Source organism: Delphinapterus leucas, chromosome 19, assembly GCF_059928025.1.
Source record: "Delphinapterus leucas isolate spDelLeu-1000000601 "Yukka" chromosome 19, BTC_Dleu_Yukka2, whole genome shotgun sequence".
Taxonomy (NCBI): domain Eukaryota; kingdom Metazoa; phylum Chordata; class Mammalia; order Artiodactyla; family Monodontidae; genus Delphinapterus; species Delphinapterus leucas.
In genome coordinates, this window is record NC_143147.1 from 43,969,097 (window position 1) to 43,994,082 (window position 24,986).

At 43.4% G+C, this 24,986-nt stretch overlaps 1 protein-coding gene across 22 annotated transcripts in view; it reads right to left on the bottom strand.

Moving 5' to 3' along the window:
- Positions 1-24,986, bottom strand: part of ACACA (acetyl-CoA carboxylase alpha) — a 274,775-nt gene that overhangs the window by 31,513 nt on the left and 218,276 nt on the right. For all 22 annotated transcript variants that reach the window (XM_089900994.1, XM_089900995.1, XM_089901007.1 and 19 more), the window contains 5 exons: positions 10,453-10,596; positions 9,745-9,865; positions 6,479-6,575; positions 3,257-3,353; positions 1,898-2,033 (listed from right to left, as the gene is read on the bottom strand). In XM_089900994.1, the coding sequence (XP_089757120.1) occupies positions 1,898-2,033; positions 3,257-3,353; positions 6,479-6,575; positions 9,745-9,865; positions 10,453-10,596 (595 nt within the window). The remainder of the gene's footprint in view (positions 1-1,897; positions 2,034-3,256; positions 3,354-6,478; positions 6,576-9,744; positions 9,866-10,452; positions 10,597-24,986) is intronic.

Genomic DNA, 24,986 nt, shown 5'->3' on the forward strand with positions numbered 1-24,986 from the left:
CAGGCTGACGTCTCCTAAGTAACGTCAGCATGAGTGAATTCTCAATGGCTCCCCAGAAGAGAGGTAACTAAGGAGTAATAGCATTGCATTCTCTCCCAAGTCAATGTAAATCTTACAGCCAGGGAATCTGGGATCAAGTGAAATCTGATGCTAAATGCATCTCATATACATAAATGAAAGGGATTTCAGCCACCCCCTCCCCCGCCCCCATATAGTATCATCCTCCTTTGAACACTGTGGTTATTTTTTTTTTTTTACATCCTTATTGGAGTATAATTGCTTTACAATGGTGTGTTAGTTTCTGCTTTATAACAAAGTGAATCAGTTATACATATACATATGTTCCCATATCTCTTCCCTCTTGCGTCTCCCTCCCTCCCATCCTCCCTATCCCACCCCTCTAGGTGGTCACAAAGCATCGAGCTGATCTCCCTGTGCTATGCGGCTGCTTCCCACTAGCTATCTATTTTACGTCTGGTAGAAACACTGTGGTATTTTGTTTATACTTTATACATTATGGGTTTAACTTTCTGTACAAGACATTCTTCTTGACTCCTTCAGGCTTCAAGACTCTTTTCTGACTTATTTTTGTTTTCTGTGAAGTAGCTAGCTAGCATAGCTCCTTGCACATAGGAACTCAATAAAAATGTGTAGGATTGACTTGTTTAACCTATACTCTCAATATCTCATGGTATTTCCACTGATTTATTATCTTGGTCAAAAAGTAATTCACCTGGAATAGCTTAGGAAAGTATACAAACCCTAATTTGCATGTACAGTCCACGTCTCCCCAGAGAAAGTGCAAAATGTGGTAGCTGTCCAGTAAATATAGACAAAGGGGATCTTTTCAACTAAAACAAAAAACAAAAAAAATCGCCCTACTCATCTACATTTGGGCAGGGAGGCTGGCCATACAGGCAGGGGTTTTCTTAGCCAGGTAAGGAAAAGTTGCTGGCATAAGGCTCTAACCTCTCTCCACGCACAGCTGATAACCTATAAAAGGGTGACTTCCCCAGGCTTTTCCTCCCTCAAAGCTAGAGACGCTCCTGCCCCAAGCTACTTCTGGGTGCCTTACTGAGAGTTCATTCTTTCACATTTTACATGTCCTACCTCTGATCACTCTTTTCACTCCAGCAGTATCAACTCCTCCCTCCCGTCTATTCCCCTAATCCATTCTAGGGTTTTCCCTGAGGAGTAAAGTTGACACTTATCAGCATACCCATCCCCTCCCGGCATGTGGTCTCTGGCCTCCGCCTGGCCACGAATCTCTGGCCATTGGAGAGAAAGCTTCACAACTCTTGAGAGGTAGTGGGTGTTTCCCTGAACCGTTCACACGGAGGATTCCCAGTGACTGGCAGTTCTGGCACTGAGCAGAGCCTTTATAATAATGGTCTAATATGCTGGAGCCACAGGCCCAGGGCTGTTGTTGGATAATAATAAAACATATCACAAACTGCCACAAAGGGAAAGCCTCCGGTATAGAATTTGTTCGTTTTCTTCTGGTGACAGCTAATTTCAGTATCTCTCTTGCTCATCATAGAGCATTAAAGACGAACACCAACAAAGAGTATGCCCAGAAAAGAGGGACAGAGACTAGGACAATTGTATTTCCCCAGGACCATCAGAACAGTCCATCACTAACCTGTGAAAGCTAAATCAGCAGTCCACCTACATAACGCCTAGATAGCTCTAAAATTTTGTATGGAATTGTAAAAATCGAATTTTCCCATTCAAGTTACAACTCAGAAGATATCTCAGAGGGAGCATAATCGCCCAAAAACCTAGGCTGATGTGCTATCAGGACACTCATATAAACCCAGTATAAACCCTTCCTCCCCCCGCTGCAGTGTTCAAGGGAATCAGTGATGCCCCTCCAGCCCAGGGCCAGGCCAATTACCTTTCATCCCACCAGAGAAGCCTCTCCAGTTGGCAAAGACCATCAGAGGCAGCCCTTCACGGTTGAAGTCCTTGATAGCCTGATAGGTCTTAAACGCAGAATCTGGGAACCAAACCTGGCCAGCCTGCTGGATTATCTATTAGGAAAAGCCAAAGAAGAAGACACAATTAACAACACAGTTTGAAGGGGAATCTCTCCCGGGAGAATAAAGTTTTACTGTTAAAAACTCAAAATCAAACCAAACCAAAGTTGTTGTTCATCAAGAAGATCATCCTTGAAATAAAAAAGAAGAAAGGATCCCGGCTCTTTGACTTTGTTAAATACTCCTCTTCCTAAGTCTTGATTCCACCACCCACCCCTCCTTAGTCCAAAGGGGGAAACCTTACTGCTTCCAAAGGAAGGATGCAGCCTGAGGCATCCTCCTTCTAGGCTTCCCAGGGCAACTTTAAGTGACTTGACCACACAGCTCCAAGCAAGCCCCCTGGTCAGTCTCCACGTGCTCTCACCTCTGTGCCTGGTACAGCTTCCCTGTACTGTGCTTTGTCAGTGGCGCTTGAGGTAGCCCTGCTGCATAAGCTCCTCTCGTCTCCCCGACCCTTTGTCAGGCTGTGAAGACTTAATCCACCCTTTTGAAAAGGATGGGACTTCCCTGGTGGCACAGTGGTTAAGAATCCGCCTGCCAGTGCAGGGGACACAGGTTCGAGCCCTGGTCTGGGAGGATCCCACATGCCGCAGAGCAACCAAGCCCGTGCGCCACAACTACTAAGCCTATGCTCTAGAGCCCACGAGCCACAGCTACTGGAGCCAGCATGCCACAACTACTGAAGCCCACGCGCCTGGAGTCCGTGCTCCGCAACAAGAGAAGCCACCCCAAGGAGAAGCCCGCACCCTGCAACTAGAGAAAAGCCCGCATGCAGCAACGAAGACCCAATGCAGCCAAAAAGAAAAAAAGAAAAAAAAAGGATGGGCTGTGGCTTTCACATTTGGTGTCGGGGCAGACTTCCTTATTAATTCCAGTAGGAGCTCTTCCACGAGTGCTTGGACAACCAGGACCAGTGGGCCCTCAGCATCATCTCAGCTGCCTTTCTAGAAGACCACATACCCAACAAAAGAAGACTGTTTTCTAGCAACAACAAGACCACTGTAAAGGCCCATTTAATTTTTCAGGCAGAATTTAGCTTGCGGTCCATTTCGAGTCATCTTAAAAGTGAGCTCGTGATGGTCTGAAATCATTAAAGGCTGCTGGCTGCCCTTTCCTCTAAAATTGGTGGTTTGCAATGCTCCCAATATATCCACGGCTCCGCAGAGGCGGAAACACAGCTCCAAGCATGGGCGCTCGGGGTACTTGAGGTGACCTACCTTGGCTTCAGAATCCAGGTTTGCAGGATCAGCTGGGATACTTAGTTCCACGGTTCGGGTTTCCACGGCAACTACTCCCACGGGTATTCCTCCTAGCCTGATAAAAAATGAGCCTCGTAAGAACCCAATGTATGTCTATGTTACAGCTAGTCATTTATTTTCCAATCCTACATCAAAACATTGATGGAAGGGGATGTGGAAACAAATATAGGGTCAGGGGGAAATCTGACTTTTCTGGGGGTAAAATGTTACTCTACAGATTTGGTAAAAATGGCAAATTTGGTAAATATGGAGGAAACTGCATATTTACCAAATATGATTGGTAAATCATAACTGGTAACTGATTCTGCCCTCAGGATCACTCCTATTCTCCACCACAGGATAAATTCAAACCAAGGGTGGTACCAGGGGAGCCTCTGCATTTAGACTCAACAGCCTAGTACGTGTGTGAGATCTTGTACACACACACAAATGAACACACACACACCATCACTGTGGTTGCCAAGTGAAACTTCTCAGTTCACCCTACAGCATGTCTCTGGTGAAGATGAAGGGAAACAGTCTGAAAGGCAGTAGGAACCTGAAACATCATTGCTGGAACAGACCTGTAGTTTTCTATGGAGTATTGATAACGTGGTTCCTGGTAAGATTTGAGGGTACAGTAGGTCTTACCATTGGGCGTGTGGATGGGGAGTGTGCAGGTGTGTTACGGGGATGATGAAAAACGTGTGCCAAGTGTAGGGAGGTGGTTGAACAAGCCCTTAACTTTCTCTTCCGTTGGAAAAGAGCAGTGGGACAGGGTTAACCTTCAGAAGTCATCTTGGTTGAATAGGTGATCTATACTGGAAGGATAAATTTAATCTCCAAGCTCTGTTAATTTAAAAAACTGTTCAGGAGCTCAAAGCCTCTGCATCTGTGCTCCATGATACCCTCCCACACTTGGTCCTCATAAAGATTTCCTAGTAAAAATCAGGAGGAGAACGAGAAAGGGAGTGTGAGTGAGCCTGCAAGGCACAGGGTGAGTCCTCACTCTGGAAAATGTGATTCAATCTTTACCTTCTCAGCCGCATTCCTTGGGGTTGGGGCTGGAACGGGTTATAGTCTCTCATGCCCCACAGCATCTCCATAACAAACTTTTCCATGAAGGATGGTCTTTGGTTGTTACATTGGCTACTGGAAACGGATCCTTGTCATCACAAGAGGCCTGACAGGGGCCTGAGTGAGGACCACCCACCCCCTTGTCACTTGCCTGCACTGAATCAGAATCAAAAGCTCTCTAGACAATCAGACAACGAGCAGAAGGTACACAGGAGGGTTTAGAAATATTTCTGTTCACAATGATTAACAATCCAACTGGAAACTTGTAATTGCAAAAGCCACCCTAAATCGGTAACTTATAACTTATATATTAGGGCCCATGTGACCTAATAAAGAACATCTTTATCCAAGTATTACAGTTATTTATTGAACTTGAAAACAGCTCAGAACAACTTCTGTTTTCTATTATACTACATATAAATTTTATCAGGCTAGCACATGAAGATGCTACATCTTGTTTTATAGTGTGTCCCTGGACAAGGTGCCATGGAATAATAAAAGACAATTTACAGCCCATAGCACACATATTCCAAACATACATACCAAAGATGAGTTTTGGCAGCACTTACAGTAACAATCCCAGAAGAATACATTTATATTTATTTCTCGAAATGCCATTGCTTTTGAAAGAAGCTAGCTCCATTTGTGTTTTATATACTTGTGACCATGTGTATGTGTTTGGAGTAAGAAGCCCAGAACTCATCAGATGGAAAGAAAGAAGTCAGAGTGAGGGCCGCAATAAACAATGGCAGAGCTAACCAAAGCCAAGCTTGACTGAACTTGCTCACAGAACAGTCCCTGTTCTTCCAATCGTAAGTGTAAAGCATTATTCTCCTGTTTCCCACGGGAGGATCTTAAAGACCTTAACAAAGGTCTGGCTTTCTCGGTCATGTTTTTTAAGGACGGGAAAACTGAAGCAGAATGGATAAGAGACACAGTCTCAAAAAAGTTGCTTGTAGTGTCCTGTGAAGACTCTAACAAACCAGTAGGTCCTGAGTGGGGGGGCTCTCTCCCCAGTGGGAGTTCTGCCAGGCACAAAGAATAACCCTCACTGGGACTCGGAAGCCTGCGGTGCGGCAGAAGCCTGGGAGGCCGGAGAAGATGGGAGCTGGTCCCTGGGAGTCTCGGTCCAGGCAGACTCCAGGCTGAGTCCTACTCAGAGCCCCAGTGAAAGATCCCGCCTGGTGGGATTTGCCATCTGATGGCTCCTGGTCACTGGCAGCACAAGGCGTGCTGACCTGCTGGACGGAGAGCACCACAAAGCCTAGAATTATTTTCGAGGCTGGAATCTAAATCTCAACCCAGTGTGACATGTTTGAGGATCTTGGGCAGGTGCCACTTTTCACCAGGATAAGGAAACCTGATTGCCCCCGAGAGGAAGGTGAGCTCCAGATGTGGGTCCCCGGGGCGGCGAGTCTCCGAGGTGCAGAGCCAGATTAAGATCAGCCTCGGCAGGTGCTCGTTACGGCAAGCCTGGCAGATTATTTCGTGCAGAGCTCGCTGTTGAGTGAAGCACTTCTTAGAGTGGGTATTAAAATTTAATAGAAACTTCAATTTCCCCCTTGAAAACTACAGGTATGCCTGCAACCTATTCCAGCTTATTTGACCCACTCCTGTTTCAGGTAAATTTTTTTTTTTTTTTTCAATTCAAATCTGATGATAAGCCAGTACAGTGCATTTGTTACTTGAATAATCTCAATGCCATGAAGGAACTTCTTCCGGCTACACAGATCTTCTGGGTGGGTTACAGAGAGAAGTAGACGAGTCTGATTCACTGGCCATCTACTCCTGAAAGAAAATGGTCTTTGGGGGATAGAGCGGGGGTCACTGGTGAGCTATGGCTATTGTGGTTGGGCTGTACAGCCCCAGAGAGCTTTTCTTTCGGTATTATGAAAAGGAAGTGTTGCCAAAACCAGACTTCAGATTAAACGCATCATTAGAGTGACACGCTAAATGACCACTGGGAACCAGTGCTCCAGTTATGCTGCCTTGGGCATGACTATAATCCAGTATGCTGAGAAAGTTTAGACAAAGAGAACGTTATTGGTAAAAAGCTTTACAGCCCTTTCTTTTCTTGTTTTTAGTTGGGAGGAAAAAGTGCTTCCAAAACAAAAGAGCTCTTACCTGGCTCTGCCAACTGCCACAGTCTGTGCCCAGGGCTGCATGATCTCTGAGAAAGAGCCATAGTCAAAAAATCCACTCAACCACTGACCTTTCTGGGCTACAGAAGGGAAAGAAAGAAAACAGAAAATTAAAATGGTCAATTCATTCAAAATACACTGGAATTGGCAAATTGGAGGTTGGATTTGGGGGGTTATTTGTTTTTAAACCTATTATAATAGATGGAAACATTAGGCCCCTGAATGTTCATCTGCCTTCAGACCTCATCTCCTATTTCATTTGCTAGTCTGAATAAAAAGAATCATTTATCAGCAAAAGCATCATTTATTGTTAAACGATGGGGTTCAGCTAGCAGAGAGAGTTTGTGTCTTTTAAATAAATAACCTGGTTTTTTTCAAAACACCACAAACATTTGTCAAAAGGCAGCCAAGTCATTAAAGATGTTTTCAAGAAGTGTATTTCTATTTTAAAACTTAGCTTACAATTTTGTTTGATTCCAATGATTTTCTTTTAATGGAAAGCTGAAGACAGCCAAATGATAAGTATTAATGATCACGTGAGGACCCAAATTTGAGGAAAAGAAAAGGGACTCAGCTTCTCTGCTAGAAAAGCAACAAGATACATCCGCTTTATTTACTGCTCACAAAGTATAATCTTACTACAAGAAAGGGCCATGCCTGTATACTCTTGATAGGTATCAAAAATATAATGGTTCAGATGAACACACTTAATGTCATTAACCTCCTCTGTGCATAGAATTTCCTTCACTGGCAAGACACATAAACTTTCAACATCTTAGTTTAAGATAACTTCTGTTCCACAGGTATCCATGTTTGACCAAGGCCCCATAAAAGCTTCTGCAAATAACTGTTTCCTGGCTGCCCTCTCGGCTCATAGTTTCTCAGCAAGTCTTCTAATTTGAACATGGCCCTCCGCCCCCTAAAAACTCAAGCCCAAAACCAATTAAAAGTGGAGATCCGAGCAAGCTAACCTCTGCTGACTTAAACAGGATGGAGAGTGTTTTATCAAGACTCAACTTGTAATTACTGAGTTCTACATTCCTTGCCTCTATGGCCCCAGTGTAAAATGTGATCGTCCATTTCAAAATTATCTCTCTATCATGAGCCCAAAGCCGATCGTTTAGATTCTGGTCTCGTGTTGGGCATCAGTTTGAAGAATATCACGGCACTATCTCCTCTAATAAATGACTTTAACTTTTCACCTAGAAGATACCTGCTTTAACTTATCACAGGGAATCATCTGCTTTCTTTAACGCTTCCACTAAATTAAAATCTGAAGTCAGTCGATTTGGGAGCAAGTGTTAGCTGCACAAGAGACAGCAGGATGAATTACTAGGGAGTCGATGAAAAAATATTATCCAAAACCCAGAAAACTTAGTTTATCACAAATTCATTTTATTCTGTGGATCTCATTAATAATAGCCAGGATAATGCCCATCTACACACACACACACACACACACACACCTGTTCACCCCATGAAAGAGGGCTCAAATTTTGATAAACGTTCTAAACCAAACTCCTAAGTGCATCAGGATATTGAAATTTTAACTTTATATGCTTGGATCATTTGATGGTTCTTACTTCAATAGTAATGATTTGGAACCACAGAATTCATTTCAAAATGGAAATTGTTTTTCTTTAAAACCCCTCCTGTCTTATATGTTGATTGACAGAGGGGAGTCATTAGTGGGCTATGGCCATTGCAGGTGGGCTTTACTGGGCCTCCTCAAAGAAGAGCAGGTAATGTTCAATTCAGATGTAGAACTTAGAAGCCAGCTAACATGGCATCCCGTAATTCCCAGGAGAACACTCACTAAGTCTTGTTCTGAATTCTGCCAGAAAAGTCCTGTATTTTAAGGCTGACAGGTATCTTAGGTTCGTAGTTCTTATTATAAATCTTGGTATAAAAATGAGAGGTAGGGAAAAAGATTACTATGGTGATTTTTCTGGTGATGTAAGAAAAAGTATTTAGTTTTATTAAGATTAACAAGAAAAGGAATTGAAGACAACAGGTAACATTTTAAATTAAAGTCAGCCCTCCTCTGGTGATTTTTTTACACTATCTATAGTTAGGCTTCAGATTAAGCCCAACTCCTATGTATTAGCTGTGAGACCTTGCCCAAATCACTTAACTTCTCTGAGCCTGTAAAATGGTCATCTCTTCTTATCTCTGAGAAGTAGTAAGTCCAAATAAGATAGTGTATATGGAAGTGCTTTACAGGCCCACCTGGCTTAGTGGGTGCCCACAAAGGTTTATTAAGTCTTCCTTATGAAGACTTCTTTCTCTTTCAACAAAATCACAATGACTCTTAAGTTTAAGGAATTATCTTCTGCATTCCACTCTTCTTTTAGATATAGCCTTTTTGGGAGGAAATAGTTGCAACAAACATGGAAAAAAGAACAAACACTTTCTCAAAAAGCCTAAAAAAAATAGATTCAAAATGTAGCGGGGGGTTTGGGGCTTCACAAAAGAACTTCCCACTAAATAAGGTTTGTTAAAATCGCCAAATGGACAGACAAACAAGAATGTACATTTGCCTTACGTGGAGTTACCTTTTTTTTCCCCTCTTTTTGTTTTTTAAGTTTGGTAAAATCAGCCCCAAGACAGAGGGATATATTAGATAAACATGGAGGGACGGCTTGTTCTTACTCGATACAGTTATCACATTAAAAGTTCTGCACAGTCTCTTCATGAATAAATAATCTTACAAAGCAACCTTACATTAATAAATAAGGCACAGATCAATACTATTACCAAAATCATATGAGAAGAAGGGCACATGCAGGGTGGGTGCCCAGCAACAGCTTGCTGGGAAGAGTGCAGTCACACTCTATAGTGAAGGGTCCCAAAGACCTTTTCCAAAACTTATCTGATCAATCTCTGTTTATAGAGACTAGATGGTCAAAGATTCTGGTCCTGTAATTCTATGACTTTATGGCTTATATTTAACTGTTTTAAAGTCTTTGAGCCCATTAAATAATAAGTGCTCTAATAACAGAAAAGAAATGTATTAATGACTCCAATGCTTATGACTCAATGGCTGATTTCATTCATTTTTCATTTGTTCTTGAAGGATTTTCCACTTTTTTCTTCAGGGAGCTGTTTTTCAGATTTCCCTCATTTCCAGGTACTTCAGTGGCTTTGTTTTCTTTGTCATATACTATTGTGCAGGAATTGGTTGGTGATTGAAAGGAAGACTGGAAGTTTGAGGGCCAGGGTGCCACAGACCCTCAAATGTGTACATACTTGGGTGGGGACGGCCTGCCAGCATCCAGCGAGGGTCATATGGAGTCTTTGTGGGAATAAACTCGATGACTCTATCTATAGGATCCTTGGAATTCAGGAGAGGAACTGAACTGTGTACACTCTGAAAGGAGATTGGGGGGGAAAGAGCACAGCGGTCAGTGAACAACTCCAACTCAGCAGCAATCGTTATGGACAAAGACAGCAGGGACCACATATGGAGTCACACCCGTTAGTCCCAATCATCAGCTAGAAGAACCCTAATCTCGAGCCAAGCCCTGAGGAACATGTACAGCCCTCAAGTCTCATGTAGGAGCCTGGCAGAAAGTGGGGCATTCTGACTCCTGATTTCAGTGTGCCCAGGCTCTCCGGGAAGCTCCCCAGAGGGGTGGATACCGATTACAAAGGGGAAGACCCACAATGAGGAAGAAGCCTTAATAAGCTGGGATCTGAGCCCAGATAGGACACGAAGGCTTCTGTGGCTGGAAATCATCAGAAAGGGGCCTAACCAATGAAATCCAAAGGCATTTTAAAGGTAGAAGGCAAAAGATGGCTTTAAGAAAAAAAAAGAAATCAACGGCTTCCAGAGAACATATCGTAAAAAAATCCCTCTACTATAAAACAGTCGCACACGCAGAGGCAGTGAACTCTGGTGAAAAGGCTGGGTGCTATGGGCTTCCTCGGTGCTGGAAGGAAGGGGGGAGGGCTTACCTTCGGCATGTAGGACAGCCAGTGCAGGACAGTGAACACCCCTTCAAAGTCATCACAGACAGTGCTGTGGGTCACCCCATTGTTGTGCATGATCTGGATGCCCCCGAGCTGGTTATTGGAGGTGTATACTTCCCTTCCGAGGACCTAGAGAAATAAACAAGGGAAAAGACATCCGTCCAGACAGAGAGAAAGGCAAAGTCTATTTCGTAACTCCCACGAAAATGGATTCTTTTCTCCACAAGACAGAGTCCAGCCTCCGTGGGTTGTGCTGAGGGACTATCTGGACCTTTGTCCTAAAAAGAAAACTTGGAAAACACAAAAGGCTTTTAAACAATCACATATTCTGTTGCAATTTAAACACCAGCAAGCCTCTCTCTCTCTCTACTAGCTGCCACAGGTGTGCATGGCATACTTGACTCTGAGCTGAAATCATGGCAGTGGGTAAAGCTGGGACCCTGAGACACAGGCTACGTCATCGCCTGCAGGCCTGGCCGAGCTGCTGCCTGTAGGCACAGTAGAGGGAATGTGCCTGTCTTTTGACAACCTCAAATGATGAGTCTCAGTTAAATAGAAACACTGTGAGGTTTGGATGCCTCATTTTTTAAGGGTTAATTTTCCCCTTTACATTGGATTTTTAAAGCAAAATCCTGAAGCAACTCATGACACATACATGAATGAACCCTTGAGCCGACAGTCCTCTTTGTGTGCTGGGTGCAGGGTAGTGATTTATACCCAAACCTGCCTCTCCTGCGTCCTTCCCTCCCAAGGTCCCAGGGAATTCAGGGCCTCAGTTCCCTGGTGTATCCATCCCTAGAGGAGTTTAACCCTTGTGAGGTTGAAGGGCATCTGCAATAGGAAACCATAAAGTTTCCTTTAAAAAAGAAAAAAAAGGAAGAAAAAATATTCTTCGACTTGGAAATTGTAGGGTTTCTTTTTCCCTTGAAGATTGGTTAATAATTTCTTTCAGGGAGGGAGGTTTTCTGACCCAGCAGATGGACGCTGGGCAGCCTGATCACTGACTATTGCAAACTTCTGAGTGTGTAGTAATTGCCAGTCATCTATGGGTAGCCCTGGAGAGCTCTTAACGGCTGTAGAGCGCTTACTGTATTTTACCTCTTCTTTTCCCTTTCCTTCTTTAGAAAATAACCATAACACAAAATTTCTTCCTTACTTTTATTCTTTTCCAGTCTCTGGGGAGAAGCGAATAAATGAAAGACCGGCAAATTCTACCTGTATATTCCCATCCTGCCCCTTCCTGTTAGGAGCTGGTTCCCCTGCATGCTGGGTCAGCCCCAACATCAAGACCCGCCAAAGGCTGAGGAAGGTGGTGGCCAAAGCAATGACCTCCATGTGACCCAGCTGGCCTTGGTCCCATTTAACTTCAGCTAGGAAGGATGGAAGAGACTCTTCTGAAAGGAATATGGGAAGCAAAATGGCTCTCGGATTACTGCTTTCCTCGCTAAGGAAGCAGAGAACAAGCCTTTGCAGGCAGCCCTGAGCTGAGTAACACAGCAGCAGCTCCTTTGAAGGAGCCCCCAGATCCAGGGAGGCCGTATCTGACCACTGGGCTCCCATCCGCCTCTCGGTCTGTCTTTCATCTCAGCCCAGGCGCTGTGGCTCTTTTCTCATTCTCCTGCTGTCTCTTTCCATTTGCCCTCTCCCTGACTGATACACTGATCTCTCGGTCACTCGGCTTTCTGCTCCACTGAGTCCATATTACTAATAACACCTCCGCCACGGCCAGTTTACCTCATGAAGGCAGGAGCACATCATTATAAAATAAACTCATAACTTTGACATTCTAGCAAATACTCGCCGTTTGTTATTTTTATGGCTTTAGTCTTTCTAACAGGCAGAGGGCATTACATACCTGTTTCATTTCTACCTTTAAATGTGTGCACACGCACACTCGCACATGCACCAGGAAACAAAACAGAATGAAAAACCAACCCCAAACAAATGTCCAAAGCAGTCAGATGACGGGGGACCCTGGTGGAGGCAGAAACCCTGTCACTCAGGGAGGCCGCGCTCTGATCTGGCTCCGGTTTTATGGATGTCATAAACCTGATGGCCCACAACTGGTCCTTCTGGGACAGACGGCCTCTCTGCCAGAAGTCATTCAGTGTGATCAGCAGTATTTTTAATTATTAAAATAAAATTGGAAAGGGGGAAACGAAATAAAAAGGAGACACAGTGCTGACCCTGAATATCTGATACCCACAATCTATGACAGGAGCCCAGAACTCCTTACCGCCTAGGAGACAGAGCTGGGGCTATTTTCTGCTCAGAAACGCTATTTTCTTTCCCATGAAACACTGTCTCTAGTACTTGATAACGTCCAACCACTTAGAACCTCACACCTCTCCAAAATCAGTAATGAACCCATCGAGGACCAATTTCAGAAAAAGGGACTGAACCAGACCAAGAGATGCTTAGCTGTTCAAATACACCTTCCTCGGATGTCTTTGCCCCTTCATTTCAAAGAGGAAGAGAGCCTCTAGAACTGGGCTACTCCTGGAGGCCCCCTCATCTCCCCATTCTACCCCATATTATTACAAACTAATAGGAGACAGACTTGGAAGGAGCAAGAGTTTAATAACTTGGCATGTCTTCCCTTTACAAGTGGAAACTCAGGCTCTGACGTGTTGGCATTGTTCTGAAAAGGCGGCAGTATTTATACATTTCTTCTCCTCTGGGTTCAGAAAGAAAACCAGGGCTTACCACAACGAAGAACATTACCCTGGGCTAAAGAAATGTTTGTCATGTAAGAGGATTCATTTAATTTGGGAATTAAAGATAAAAATTATAGGACAGACTAACAGAGTATCCGAAGAGCTCTCTCTGATCAGCCTTATCATATGAGGTAGGGGGTGACGAGGGGAAGGACACACAAAAATGAAACCTCCTTCACTAACCACAAACAAATGCCAACAATCATAGCTACTTAACAATCGGCGAAGAGAAAGCAGGAGCCTCCAGTTCATCTTCAATGACCATATGTTTGGAGCATGCACCAGCAGAATGAGGGCACACACAATAGCTCCTGATTTATAGGGGTCATTGCTGACTCAAGTGGTTTTAATGATTTTAGAATACTTCACAACAAAAGCTCCAACTGCAAAAGCAGAATCTGGGCGAGGACAAAATCCATTCTGCCTAACTCTGAAATGATTGCGCTGGAACAGTTACACTAACCCTGATGAGCATTGAGGAAGGCAAAGTAAAGAACCCACTGTTTTATTCTTCAATCTACTGCCCTACCAATCTTCTACAGAAAAACCTGGGGTAAACAACCCTCATTAACATAACATTTTCATGAAGTGGGCAAGATTCATTCACCAATTTTTTTCCAACTTGGACATATGCATTCTTGTATAAGTCAAGTTGCTTGCCATGTTCCAGTTCCGAAATTATTCCTCTCACATTTTATACTGCATGATACAAACTTTTAGTTTATCTGCCCAACAAGCATCAATAACCACTTAAACATAGGAACCACTCAAACAGAGGTGACTCTGATGAGGCCCCACTTTGCTGCCCCCAGGTCTAAGTGGAGAGGCAGTGCCATGCAATACTAGGAACAGGCACCATCTCAGGTCCCCTGCTGAAGAGTGCCCACGCCGCAGGGCTGAGCCTGAAAGAGGATCTCCATTCACTCTCCATATAAACTTCAGCCTCATCCAGCACTTACAGCTGGCAGACCTGGGAATTAAGAGCGCTGCATACAGCCAGTGATTAGCAGAACACAAATGTTAAAGGCTCCACGAAAGATGCTACATAGCCTTTAGAAATTTTGAGATACACAGGAAGTACAAATGAATGCAGCTATACATACATACACGCAGAGGCCTTAGCCGCTGCTGCTGTTGCCCCTTATCTAGAGACACTGCAGACAGCTCAGGTTTACCACAGCTGACAGGCAATGAAAACAGTCTAATAGACCGCCTGCTCTCGCCCTTAAATCCCTTTTTGGAGATCAAGATAAACACGTTCTTCCCTTCCCCAGTGCTCCAGACATTTGACTGAAGTGGCAGAGCACTGTGAGGTTTTGTGCAAATGAAATCGCTGTGTAATACTGAATGAATGTAGTATTTATTTGTCAGGATATTTGTCAGCACACAGGCACTGAGATTTCCAAGTTTCATAGATGTAACTTAGCTCAATTGTTTTTAAAAAATTGCTTTTGTCCTGATATATACATTATGTTGGAGACCTTCCGACGTATAAGCAAATATTTGCAATCATGTGCTGAAGATGTGAAAAATAATGATGCATATCGATGGAATAAGAAATGAATTCTGCTGCTTTCCTCCCTTTATCCAACCTTTCCCCCTTTAAACATTCCTGATGGGTCAGTTAAAGAAGGAGGGAGTACAAAAGTCCTCCTGCATCTAAGAATTAGGCTACACAAGCTGAGTCCTTGCTGCAATACTCCATCTCATTACGATATTTCTATTCTCAAGAGGATTTGAGGAGGGGTTTTGTAAATTTCCTGAGCAACTGTCATCACTGGACTTCATCCACGATTCTAGATATTAAAGTCACTCTGGGGACCTGTCAGGTTATCAATAAAGGTTTGGCTAAGGCAGAAAGAGAGAGATGAGAAAGAATAAGTGGGAACACGGAAGAAGTATTAAAATGGGAACAAAAGAAAGGAGAAAGGATGAGAGAGGAAAAGGGAGGGGGGAGAAGAAAGAGGAAGGGGAAGAAAATATGCAATAGCTCATCTACTCATGCTGCTAACACCCTCCTCCTTGACCTGACAGGACTACATTTTTAAAAGCTGACAAGTAATTCAATCTCCAATTAACAATTTTAAGTGGTGCAGCACATATTACTGTGTAAATGTTTCTCCAGGAATATATCCAAGGGTGAATGGAACTAAATCTCTAGGGAGACAGGACCAGTGCCTATGAGACCAAGAATACTTGGGGGTTCCAAAACACAGTCTCTGAATACAAAGACTCAGGGTCACAAGTTCCTCTCCCCACTTTGTTGCCCCTATTGTCACTGGCAAACCCTCCAGAGCTGGTTGGCAGCTGGAAGGCTAGGGTTGGGGACCGAGAAGGGCACAGTAACACACTGCTGGCACAGAATGGGAAAGGCTCTGGTGTGAGCCACAGCTGGATTCAACACTGTCCACCGCAAGACCAAAAATCTCTCAATTAGCAGCAAAATTATAAAGTGATCAGGTTTGCTGATGGATAAGCTGGAGTAAAGGGACGGAGCTACCAGTGGTAGAAGAGATATTTAGCCAAAAAGAAACTGAGGTGATACAGGCCAGAAATGACACTGGGAAGATCTCTGTTTACTGAGATGTAGGGAGAACAGAGGAATGAGTTAGACGGCAGAAGGATGGTAAGGATTTGAAGACGGACTGGTGAGGAACAGAGACGCATTTTTAATGTAACTGGGGTAGAGAACAGCCACATGACAGTTTACTTGTTAAATGTATAAGAACAGGCATAAGTTTCTGGAGTCAAAACTGATGTCAAACGAAATCATTCATCTCAGGGATCCATCAACTGCTCATTTAGCTACAGACTTGAGCATACTGACAATAAATTACTTCCAAAAATAGAAAAAATTTTAAAGTGTGGTCTATTGAGGTATAATTCACATATAGTAAAATTGTCCATTTTTAGGTGTACATGAAATTTGCCATCACATAGGCATATAACCACCACCACAATCACCCCCAAAGTTTTCATCAGCCCCCAAAGTATTCTCATTCCCTTTGTAATCAATTCCCTTCTCCCACCTCTGACAACCACTGAGCCTTGTGTCTCAACAATATTGCCTTTTCTAGAACGTTATGAGTCTAGCTTCTTTCAGTCAGCATAATGCATCTGAGATTTATTCATGCTGACACAGGTGGCAGTACTTCCTTTTTTACTGCACAGTACTATTCCATTTTATGGAAATAACACACCTTGTCCATCTCTTTGCCCGTTAGCAGACATTTGGGTGGTCCCCAGTTTTCGGCAACTATGAATAAAGCTGCTAGAGACACTCACGTACAGGTTTCTGTATGAATATACATTTTCATTTCTGTTGAGTAAATACCTAGGAGTAGGATTGCTAGGTTATATGGTAAGTGGATAACTGACTCTATCTTTTTTTAAAAATCTCAACTTTTTCAAAGTGGCTGTACCATTTTGCATTACACATGAGAGTTCTAGTTGTTTTGCATCCTTACCAACACTTAGTATTGTCTGCTTAGACTTTTTTATTTTAGTTTAGTGGTGTCTAATTGTGGTTTTAATTTGCATTTCCCTAATGACTAACGATAAATATCTTTTTGTGTGCTTATTTACCATCCTTATGCCTTTGGTGAAATGTCTGTTCAAATTTTTTACCCATTTAAAAAGTTACTGGGTTGTTTTCCTATTATTGAGTTGTGAGAACTATATATATGTGTGTGTGTGTGTGTGTGTGTGTGTGTGTGTGTGTATACACATATACACACATACACACACACATATTTTTTCCAGTCACCTCCAGTGGTTTTTCTGAGTAGGATATTGGAATGTGAGGTTGGTGGAAGGCAGATGGCTGTGTGACTGTCTGCCTGTGCCCACCAGTGGCGAGGCACAGAGTTTGGTGCCTGCTGGGATCTGGCTTCTTGGGGAGTAACACTGACCTTTCTTTCATCTTTGCAGCCTTTTTGTTTGTGTTTTCTCATTTACATCTGATGGGAAGCAATTTAATGTTTTCCCCTTAGAACACATGAAAAGCTTGTTATTGTCTTTTAGCCTAAATTTAAGCTCCATGAGAGCAGGAATCATCTTTGTACACCCACAGCATAAGAACAGAGCTTTACACACAACAGGCACACAATAAATGCAGGTGAACTGCCATAATTCTCACTGCTCTATCAAAACTCAGCTCTGGTTTGTATTTTCAGCAAGCTGAACTACTATAAGCAAATGAAGTCTTTCCTATTAGTGTTATAATGTGTAGCAGATTCTTTAAGCAAAAGGAGTGGTTCAATTTTCCTCTCCTTTTAGTTTTCCCCAGTGTAGACACTGGGTTTTCCTTTCAAAATTCTTTACCTGGGCTAGAATTAAGCTAGTAACTCTATGTACTATAAAGTCATATTATACTAGGGTTGCTCTACTGAACTGCATAAACCTGCTTTAGCTGTTGAGAAGACATTTTATCAGAGGGTTAGATAGAAAATGAAGATACCCAAAACTTGATTATATGTTCCAATGGTCTTGACTTCTCATATTTGCATCTTATGCTGTTGGATAAATTTGGGTGAGGGGCTTCCCTGGTGGCGCAGTGGTTGAGAGTCCGCCTGCCGATGCAGGGGACACGGGTTCGTACACGGGTCCGGGAAGATCCCACATGCCACGGAGCGGCTGGGCCCGTGAGCCATGGCAGCTGAGCCTGCGCGTCCAGAGCCTGTGCTCTGCGACGGGAGAGGCCACAGCAGTGAGAGGCCCATGTACAACAACAACAACAACAACAACAACAACAAAGATTGGGTGAGTTCTTTTCCTTAATAAACACCGATTTCTCAATTTCTCTTATGTGCAAACTATTTTAAAGGGCTTAAATTCCAGACTCTGAGACATTTAAAAAACTAGGAACCAGTGAAGAATCAACCAGAAAAACTTGAAGCCTGGGCATGATAATCTATAGCTCAATCTAAACAGCTCTTAAAGCTTCTCCTTTCATAATTCAACACCCCTGACTGTGTACATCAGCTGATTAGACTGTGTGAAGATGGCCACTCTGAATGAGAGGGGACATAGCCAGATTTGGATTCATGCACAGGGGACATTCCCGAGAATGATGAACAGCCAGGAGTCAGGTTTCTAAACAGTCTCGTTTCCTGCGTCTTTATCATATTCACACAGCAGTCTGTGCACAGCCAGGGACCAGGTCTGTCTTCCCCCTGGAAGACTGAAGTCCTTGCATTTCTAATCTACCAACGTGTGCAGTTCTTGCACTTTTAATTTATGAGCGTGTGGGGGGGACCTCTCTGACTTGGAAACATATTGGCTCGGTCTAATGCTTGGAGATTATTAAACTCAGAGCTATGCTCCACTATCAAGTCTACAGATCTTTTATTTAGAAGATATGGTGCTCTAAATGCACAAAGAGCTCCCTGTCACCTTCACATTAAAGCCCCTAGTGCCTGGTAAATGGAATTATATAGCTGTCATCTCCTTTCCCCAAAGTTTTAAGAGTACAATGGGCTCATTTTATCACACTCCATCCCAGCTTCAGAACTAAGAGACCTACTTTGTATTGATTTAAGGTCTCAGAAATAAATAAACCTGCTTCACCGCTGTGATTCACAACAAATTCATGATACACTATTGCATGATATATTTCAAGTTCTGGCTCTGGCTCTCTTTTTCCTCTGGTGAGTGATGGGGGAGGTGGGAGGTAGTGGGGAGCTGCAAAGCTGACAGCTGGATGGTTATTGGAGATGGCTGCTGACTGCAAATCCAAGAACAGACACTGTTGGAGGAGTATGGGATTTTTTTTAACTGGGGGGCAGGGGTGAAAAGCTAATTTACTTGGGTTTCAGGCTGGGGTTGGGGGAGAAGAAAGGTTAAGGGGAGAGGAGAGGGAAAGATGGAATAGCAAAGCTTCAACTGAACACTAATTTGCAAAGACAGAGCTATGAACATGTGTAGAAAGAAAGGTGAAGAAAATCCAGCATAAGACGGCGTAACATCTGACTGGAAGATGAAAACGCCAAGCTGCTCTGCTTAGGGCACTGTGCTGGCAGTCCTCAGGGGGCACTTAGCTTGAGTTCAGGGACAAGGTTTTATTAGAGGCAGAACGTGCAGAGACCCTACACGCCACAGAACCTTGTGAAGTGGAGGCATCTCTTGATTCCGATACTCGGGAAGCATCCCAGTCCGGGAGGCTGGAATGGACCCTCTAGAGAGAGGGTAGAGATGTTATGGAGGTCCACACGTATGAAGTGAGCCAGAGACTGCTCCCTGAGCTGAGAGGGTAATAAGCTCTAGCATTTTACATTTGGTTTGTGTGCCCATAGAGCTTAAGATTACCTCAGTCTACAGCACTTTTATTGATTCCTGTAATAAGTACCACCAAACCATGAGTTTTAACCACTACCTAAATATGCAGCACTCAGAAAGACCTATCTTTCAATCACGTATTAGGATCCTGACTTTCGATACGGCAGGTGATGGGCAGGTCTAAAAGCCTTGAGTGATGCCATGTGGCAGTCTCCTAAGGTTCCATAGAGTACTACTTCATAGTGGTGAGTTTTAGCTGTTTCTCTAGTAATTACTAAGTATTTCATATTTTCAGCTGGCAAGAATGTTATTTATGAGTCCAATTTCTTTTCTATCTTTGAAGAGCATTTTCATCTTCACTACATTTGTTCTTGAGACAAGATCAGACTCTGAAAGCAAAAATACATGGGAAAGAGTTTGGTTCTGTTAAGTTCTACATAAGCCAGACCATCAAACTGGGAGTTGCTTTGTTAATTTTGAACTACTTTTTAAGAGGTATTAGTTTGTCTTACAGAGAAACAGACTTTAGCCAAATATAAGGAAGAACTTTATACAGATGAAAGGGATTGGCTGAAAAAGTACTGAGCTCCCCTTCAGTTGAGTTTTTCAAGCATAACTGAATGACTATTTGGTAATGGAGTCACAGAGGAAATTCAAACAACAGTTGGGTGGTTGGACTTTTGAGGATCCTACCACTCCCAACAATTATAATTCTATGGCCCCTTGGTGTCATCATGAATGATATCACCCCTTCCACCCACCACGGGGCATTTATTCTTCCATAATATGGATAAGAAACAAAAAAATTTTGAATTGTTATGCTTTACAACTCCTATTCCTAATCTTGCTAATATGTAATAATTTTACACATCACTGATATGTAATCTCACTAACATAAAATTCTCTCACATGGAGTCACTTTTTTGATCCCCCCCAACTCCTTCCCCCTCATCTATCCTAACACGGTTCCCACGGTTCTCTAATCAAGATACATCTTCATAGCATAACAGAATACTAGAAATTAAAGACAATTTAAGATTAAGAGAACCTCTGGCCTTCACCTTAAGGTGGGAAACGTATTTTACAAAGAGGAAATTGAGCCCCAAAGAGATTAGAGCCCAATGTTGCTTTACCTAGTAAATGGAAAGGAGAGGAATAATTAAAAGTTTTTCATTTGCTTTTTTTTAAAAAAAATAATCTAAAGGCTTTGAAACTTCAAAAAGTTTGAGCACATTTACAATAGTTTGTCAAACATGATAATTCCTGAGTCTCTATTTAATGCCCAGGCAGAGACTCTCAGCTTTGACTTGATGCTTGTGTGGGTCTCCCGTCCTGAGTCTCTAAGCCACCATGCCCACATGGGCTGTCTTAGAGAGTCAGAGGCAATGGGGAGCTCTGAGCAGCAATTCTACCAGAGAGCCCAGGATCAGACTTCTGGTATATTACCTTGACTCACTAATGGAGTCCAAGATACCTGGTACAGTTTCCTACCAAACCCAAGGAACATCAAACGAAAGACAAATAAAACAACCCCCCAGACAGAGTCAGGTGTGCCCAGATTTTGTGTGTGCAGGGGGAAGGGCTTGAAAACTAAGGGGATGTGCCCATTGCAACCCTTTCTGAGAACTCGTTCATAATGCTAACGCGAGGCTTACTCAGGAAGCTCAAATGCCCTCTTTAGAAAGGAGAGGGATCCCATCTGGAGCTTCAGAGCACAGGGGCTGTCTATTGTGAAAACAGGTAGTTAGGGACTTTTAAAAATGCAAATTGCTGCATTGATCCTTAGAGTGATTATGGGCTATTGTATCAACAAGTCCTTGGGGACTCTTGCAGACAGATGACTGACACATATACTACCCTATCAGGACTGAACATGGGGCCTCTCACATTAATGGCTTTCCAAAGTGTGTGATTGTCTTTAGATAACATCTATAGGGGAAGTCAATACATGAATGTATGCCACAGTGAGGACTGACATCTAACATTTTCTTAAAGGAATTTTTGCCTTCAAAGGGTCAGAAAATAGAGAGAATGTTGTGTTTGTATTTCCCTTCCAGGGCCTGGATAATGAGTTGCAATGAGAAAGACCTCTAACCGCATCACAGGGAAGACCACAACAGTGCCAGTGATTTACCAGTATTAACTCATATAATCCGCACAAGAGCCTGGTAGATAGGTACTATTATGATCCCCGTTTTACAATTAACACAATTGTGACCTGGAAGGGTTAAATGCACTGCCCAAGGTCACACAACTCACAGGTGGCAGAGCCTGTACTCAAACATTGGCCAGTCTTAACTATTCCACCTCTTTCAGTTATGTGACAGTTACAATGCTGCCTCACAAAAGAGCTAATGAACTGCCCCCTTGCTTTCTCGAGCCTCCGGGACTGACTGACTCTCACGTTGAGCGAGTGTCACAGAGTCATGGGTGAGGAGGGAGGATGCATAATGCAGTCCCCTGGTGCTACAAGCTCCTGGGAGGAACTCTGATACTGTACCCAATAGAGTCACATTTCACATTATACAGACACATAAAAATATGTATTTGGAGACTAAGGTCCAGAGAAGGACTGATACCAAGTCTCAAAAGCAAGATTAGCAGAATTAGCCCCCTACAGGCCTAACATAGAGCCCTAGCCACACTCATCACATAACTGTTTTTTTCCTGGCAGACTCAGTGGAAATAGGGGCCAGCTCTCGCTAAGGGGAATGAGATTATTGGATTTTTTATTTTTTTTGCCTTAAACCAGAAGCTTTAAAATGCTTATCACAAGAAAATCATATATCACCTCTTGAATGAATCTATAATCTACCTATCAGGCCATGGGCACATGCCTTACCTCCATAGACAGTAACTGTCCAGAGGACAAGTCAAAAACTGCAATTCTGATTTCTTGGTATATAGAGAGAGCTTTCACCAAGCCTGGGGCAGTGGACTGAGAACTGGCAGGCTCTAGTCTACTTCCCTTATCATACTAGGTGCTCCCAGCCTACCCACCACCTGATGTTACAGTACACATATTACACAGAAACAGAGAAGGGGAGTGGAGGGGAGAGGAAGTGGGTCCGAAAGTCACTGCAAACATCCAGTGGCACCTTGACTTAGGAGTTTATGACTCTACAAATTGTCACAGTCCCTTAAGGGTCTATCTTTCCAGTTCCCCAAGCACACAGATTGCTGCCTTTGCCAGGCCAGCATGACTCACTTTGAGCAGGTAGTCTGTCATGTCCATCAAGTCCGCCCTTACCACTCAGTGAGGCATTTTGAGGGATCTGCCCACCAACAGCCTACAGTTTGTAGAGCTCGGAACCTATGATCCACTACCTGGAGTGACATGAAAGAGCAGGCCCTTAGAAGCTTCTCTTCCTAATGTCATCACTCTCACGATGTTTGGACAAAAAATAAAATGACCGGACTACTTTCTCTTCTCAGGCCTTGTGGACACTAAGCCCAGGGGACTGAGCGCATCTTAAATGAAACTCGGGGATGTGGCAGTTCATGTTCTGCTGCTAGTTCTAGTCTTTGTCAGTGGAACTAGGTTACTTTACCTCTTGCTGTTTTTGTCTTTCCATCTGTAAAATGGCCCTGGTGCCGCCAGCCCACCCAGAAGGTAGCAAGGAACCAGATAGATGTTCTTGATTTTAAGTTTCAAATAAAGTCATGCAGGCTGCCTCTAATCACCATCTCATTACCTTGAGTTCAAATGTCAACTCTGCTTCTGCAACACTTAAGGAAACCTGGATCCTGTATTTCTCCTCACCTTTGTAATATTCTGAGTATTTTACAAATAACTGCAGGCAACGGAGAGCAAGACATTCAAGGAAAGAGCATACACAAATACTGAGATCACAAGGACAAGGGATCAAAACACGCATATGCGGAGCACTTTCTGGTTTTGGAACAAAAGACAGAGTGGCAAAGGATGGGGCCCCGTAAATAAGATGTGTAGGTGAACGGTGAAATCACTGAAAGAGAAAAACAGGAAACCGCCAGGATGGTTATATTTTATATGCAGGTGACCACTGTTGCTTACAAAAAGAAATCCTTTAAAAAGTAAGAGTCTTTGGAAGCAAGAGGTTAGAAGGTCTAAACTAATTAAAACCAGGTCGGCTAACGACAGGCAACATCACGTGAGCACTGAGATGGAGAGTAGCTATAAAAGCTTGATGCGTACATGCAGTGTATTAAGTTGGGAATACGTGTCTCTCCAGCTTCGTATCTATTAAACGAACAAACAATTTACATGTGGCTGCATTACGGGAGTGTGATATGTGGAGTGACAAACCTTTCTCTTCACATCCAACTATGTTCAGTCAAAGCAGAGATGGGGTGAGGAGGGGAGGAGAAAAGCAGGGAGAAAGAAAGTTTAAAAAAAAATCTCTGCCTCAGCAAAAGTTTTCATTAAAATTTTAGACAAATGATCCCTGTGTCCTTCTCCCTTGCTGCCTGGGGCTCCATGCTATTTCTATGCAAATAACAACCTCGTGGTTTATATCTTATTATTTCCACCAGAGCTGCAGTGAGACATGACCTGAGACGTGTAAGAGGTGGGTGGGGGGCTGGGGGGTGGAGTTAGAGAGGAGAGAGAGAGAGAGAGAAAGAGAGAGGAAGAAGGGAGAGACAGAGAGAGAGAGAGAAAGATGAAGTGGGTGTTCACTCAAGTGTGAACAAATATTGTCAGGAGTGAGCGTCAAGAACAAAAAAGAATTGCAGGGATAACGTGTTTATTTCAGTCCCCCCACCCGCCCTTGCAAACCGGCACCTTTTAAAATTCATTGGGCATCAGGCGATCATGCACAATCCATCTGCTTTCACTTTATCATTTGCATTTCATGCCTCCTGGCTTTTGATGTGCTGATACTTTGATGCAGTCAGGAGACACGCATTATCATTATTTCAATTTTCAAAGGGGTCAACGGGATCGGCACTTGCACACACAGATTTTTTTTTTCCCCCTACAACCTCTGCACAACCACCTCCCTTCTTATTCTTCACCCTAATGTTTAACATAAAGGATGAAGACTCAAAAAGGTAGGGGTCAAATGTTTACAGCCTAAAAGCTCGCATACACCGCCTACATTCCCGCTTTACACAGGTACATGCGTACGACAAGCTAGATGGTCAGGGCTTGTGGAGTCTCTACAGGGTTTCAGACACACACAAAGACTCTCACACATGGAGACTCAGGGAGGCACACAGACAGAGAAAGAGGGATCTAGACGCAAGATACAGACACAAAGAGAAAGAGACCAGCACTCACACAGGAAGAGGCATGCACTCAAAGTGACCTGGACACACGCCCAGAGGATGCGAGACAGAGATTCCTATAGGAAGAAAAGGCAGATGTGCAAAGAGACACCAGTGCAGACAAAGGCAGGACGTGCACAAGGAGGGAGGCAGAAGAGGCAGTCTGAGCGTGTGGCTCCTTTCTAGTTTCCTTTCTCGTACCTGAGAGGCAAAGGGGCAGACAGGACATTCTTAATCAGTTTGCATGAAATCGGGGGTCTTCCAGCACCACGGCTG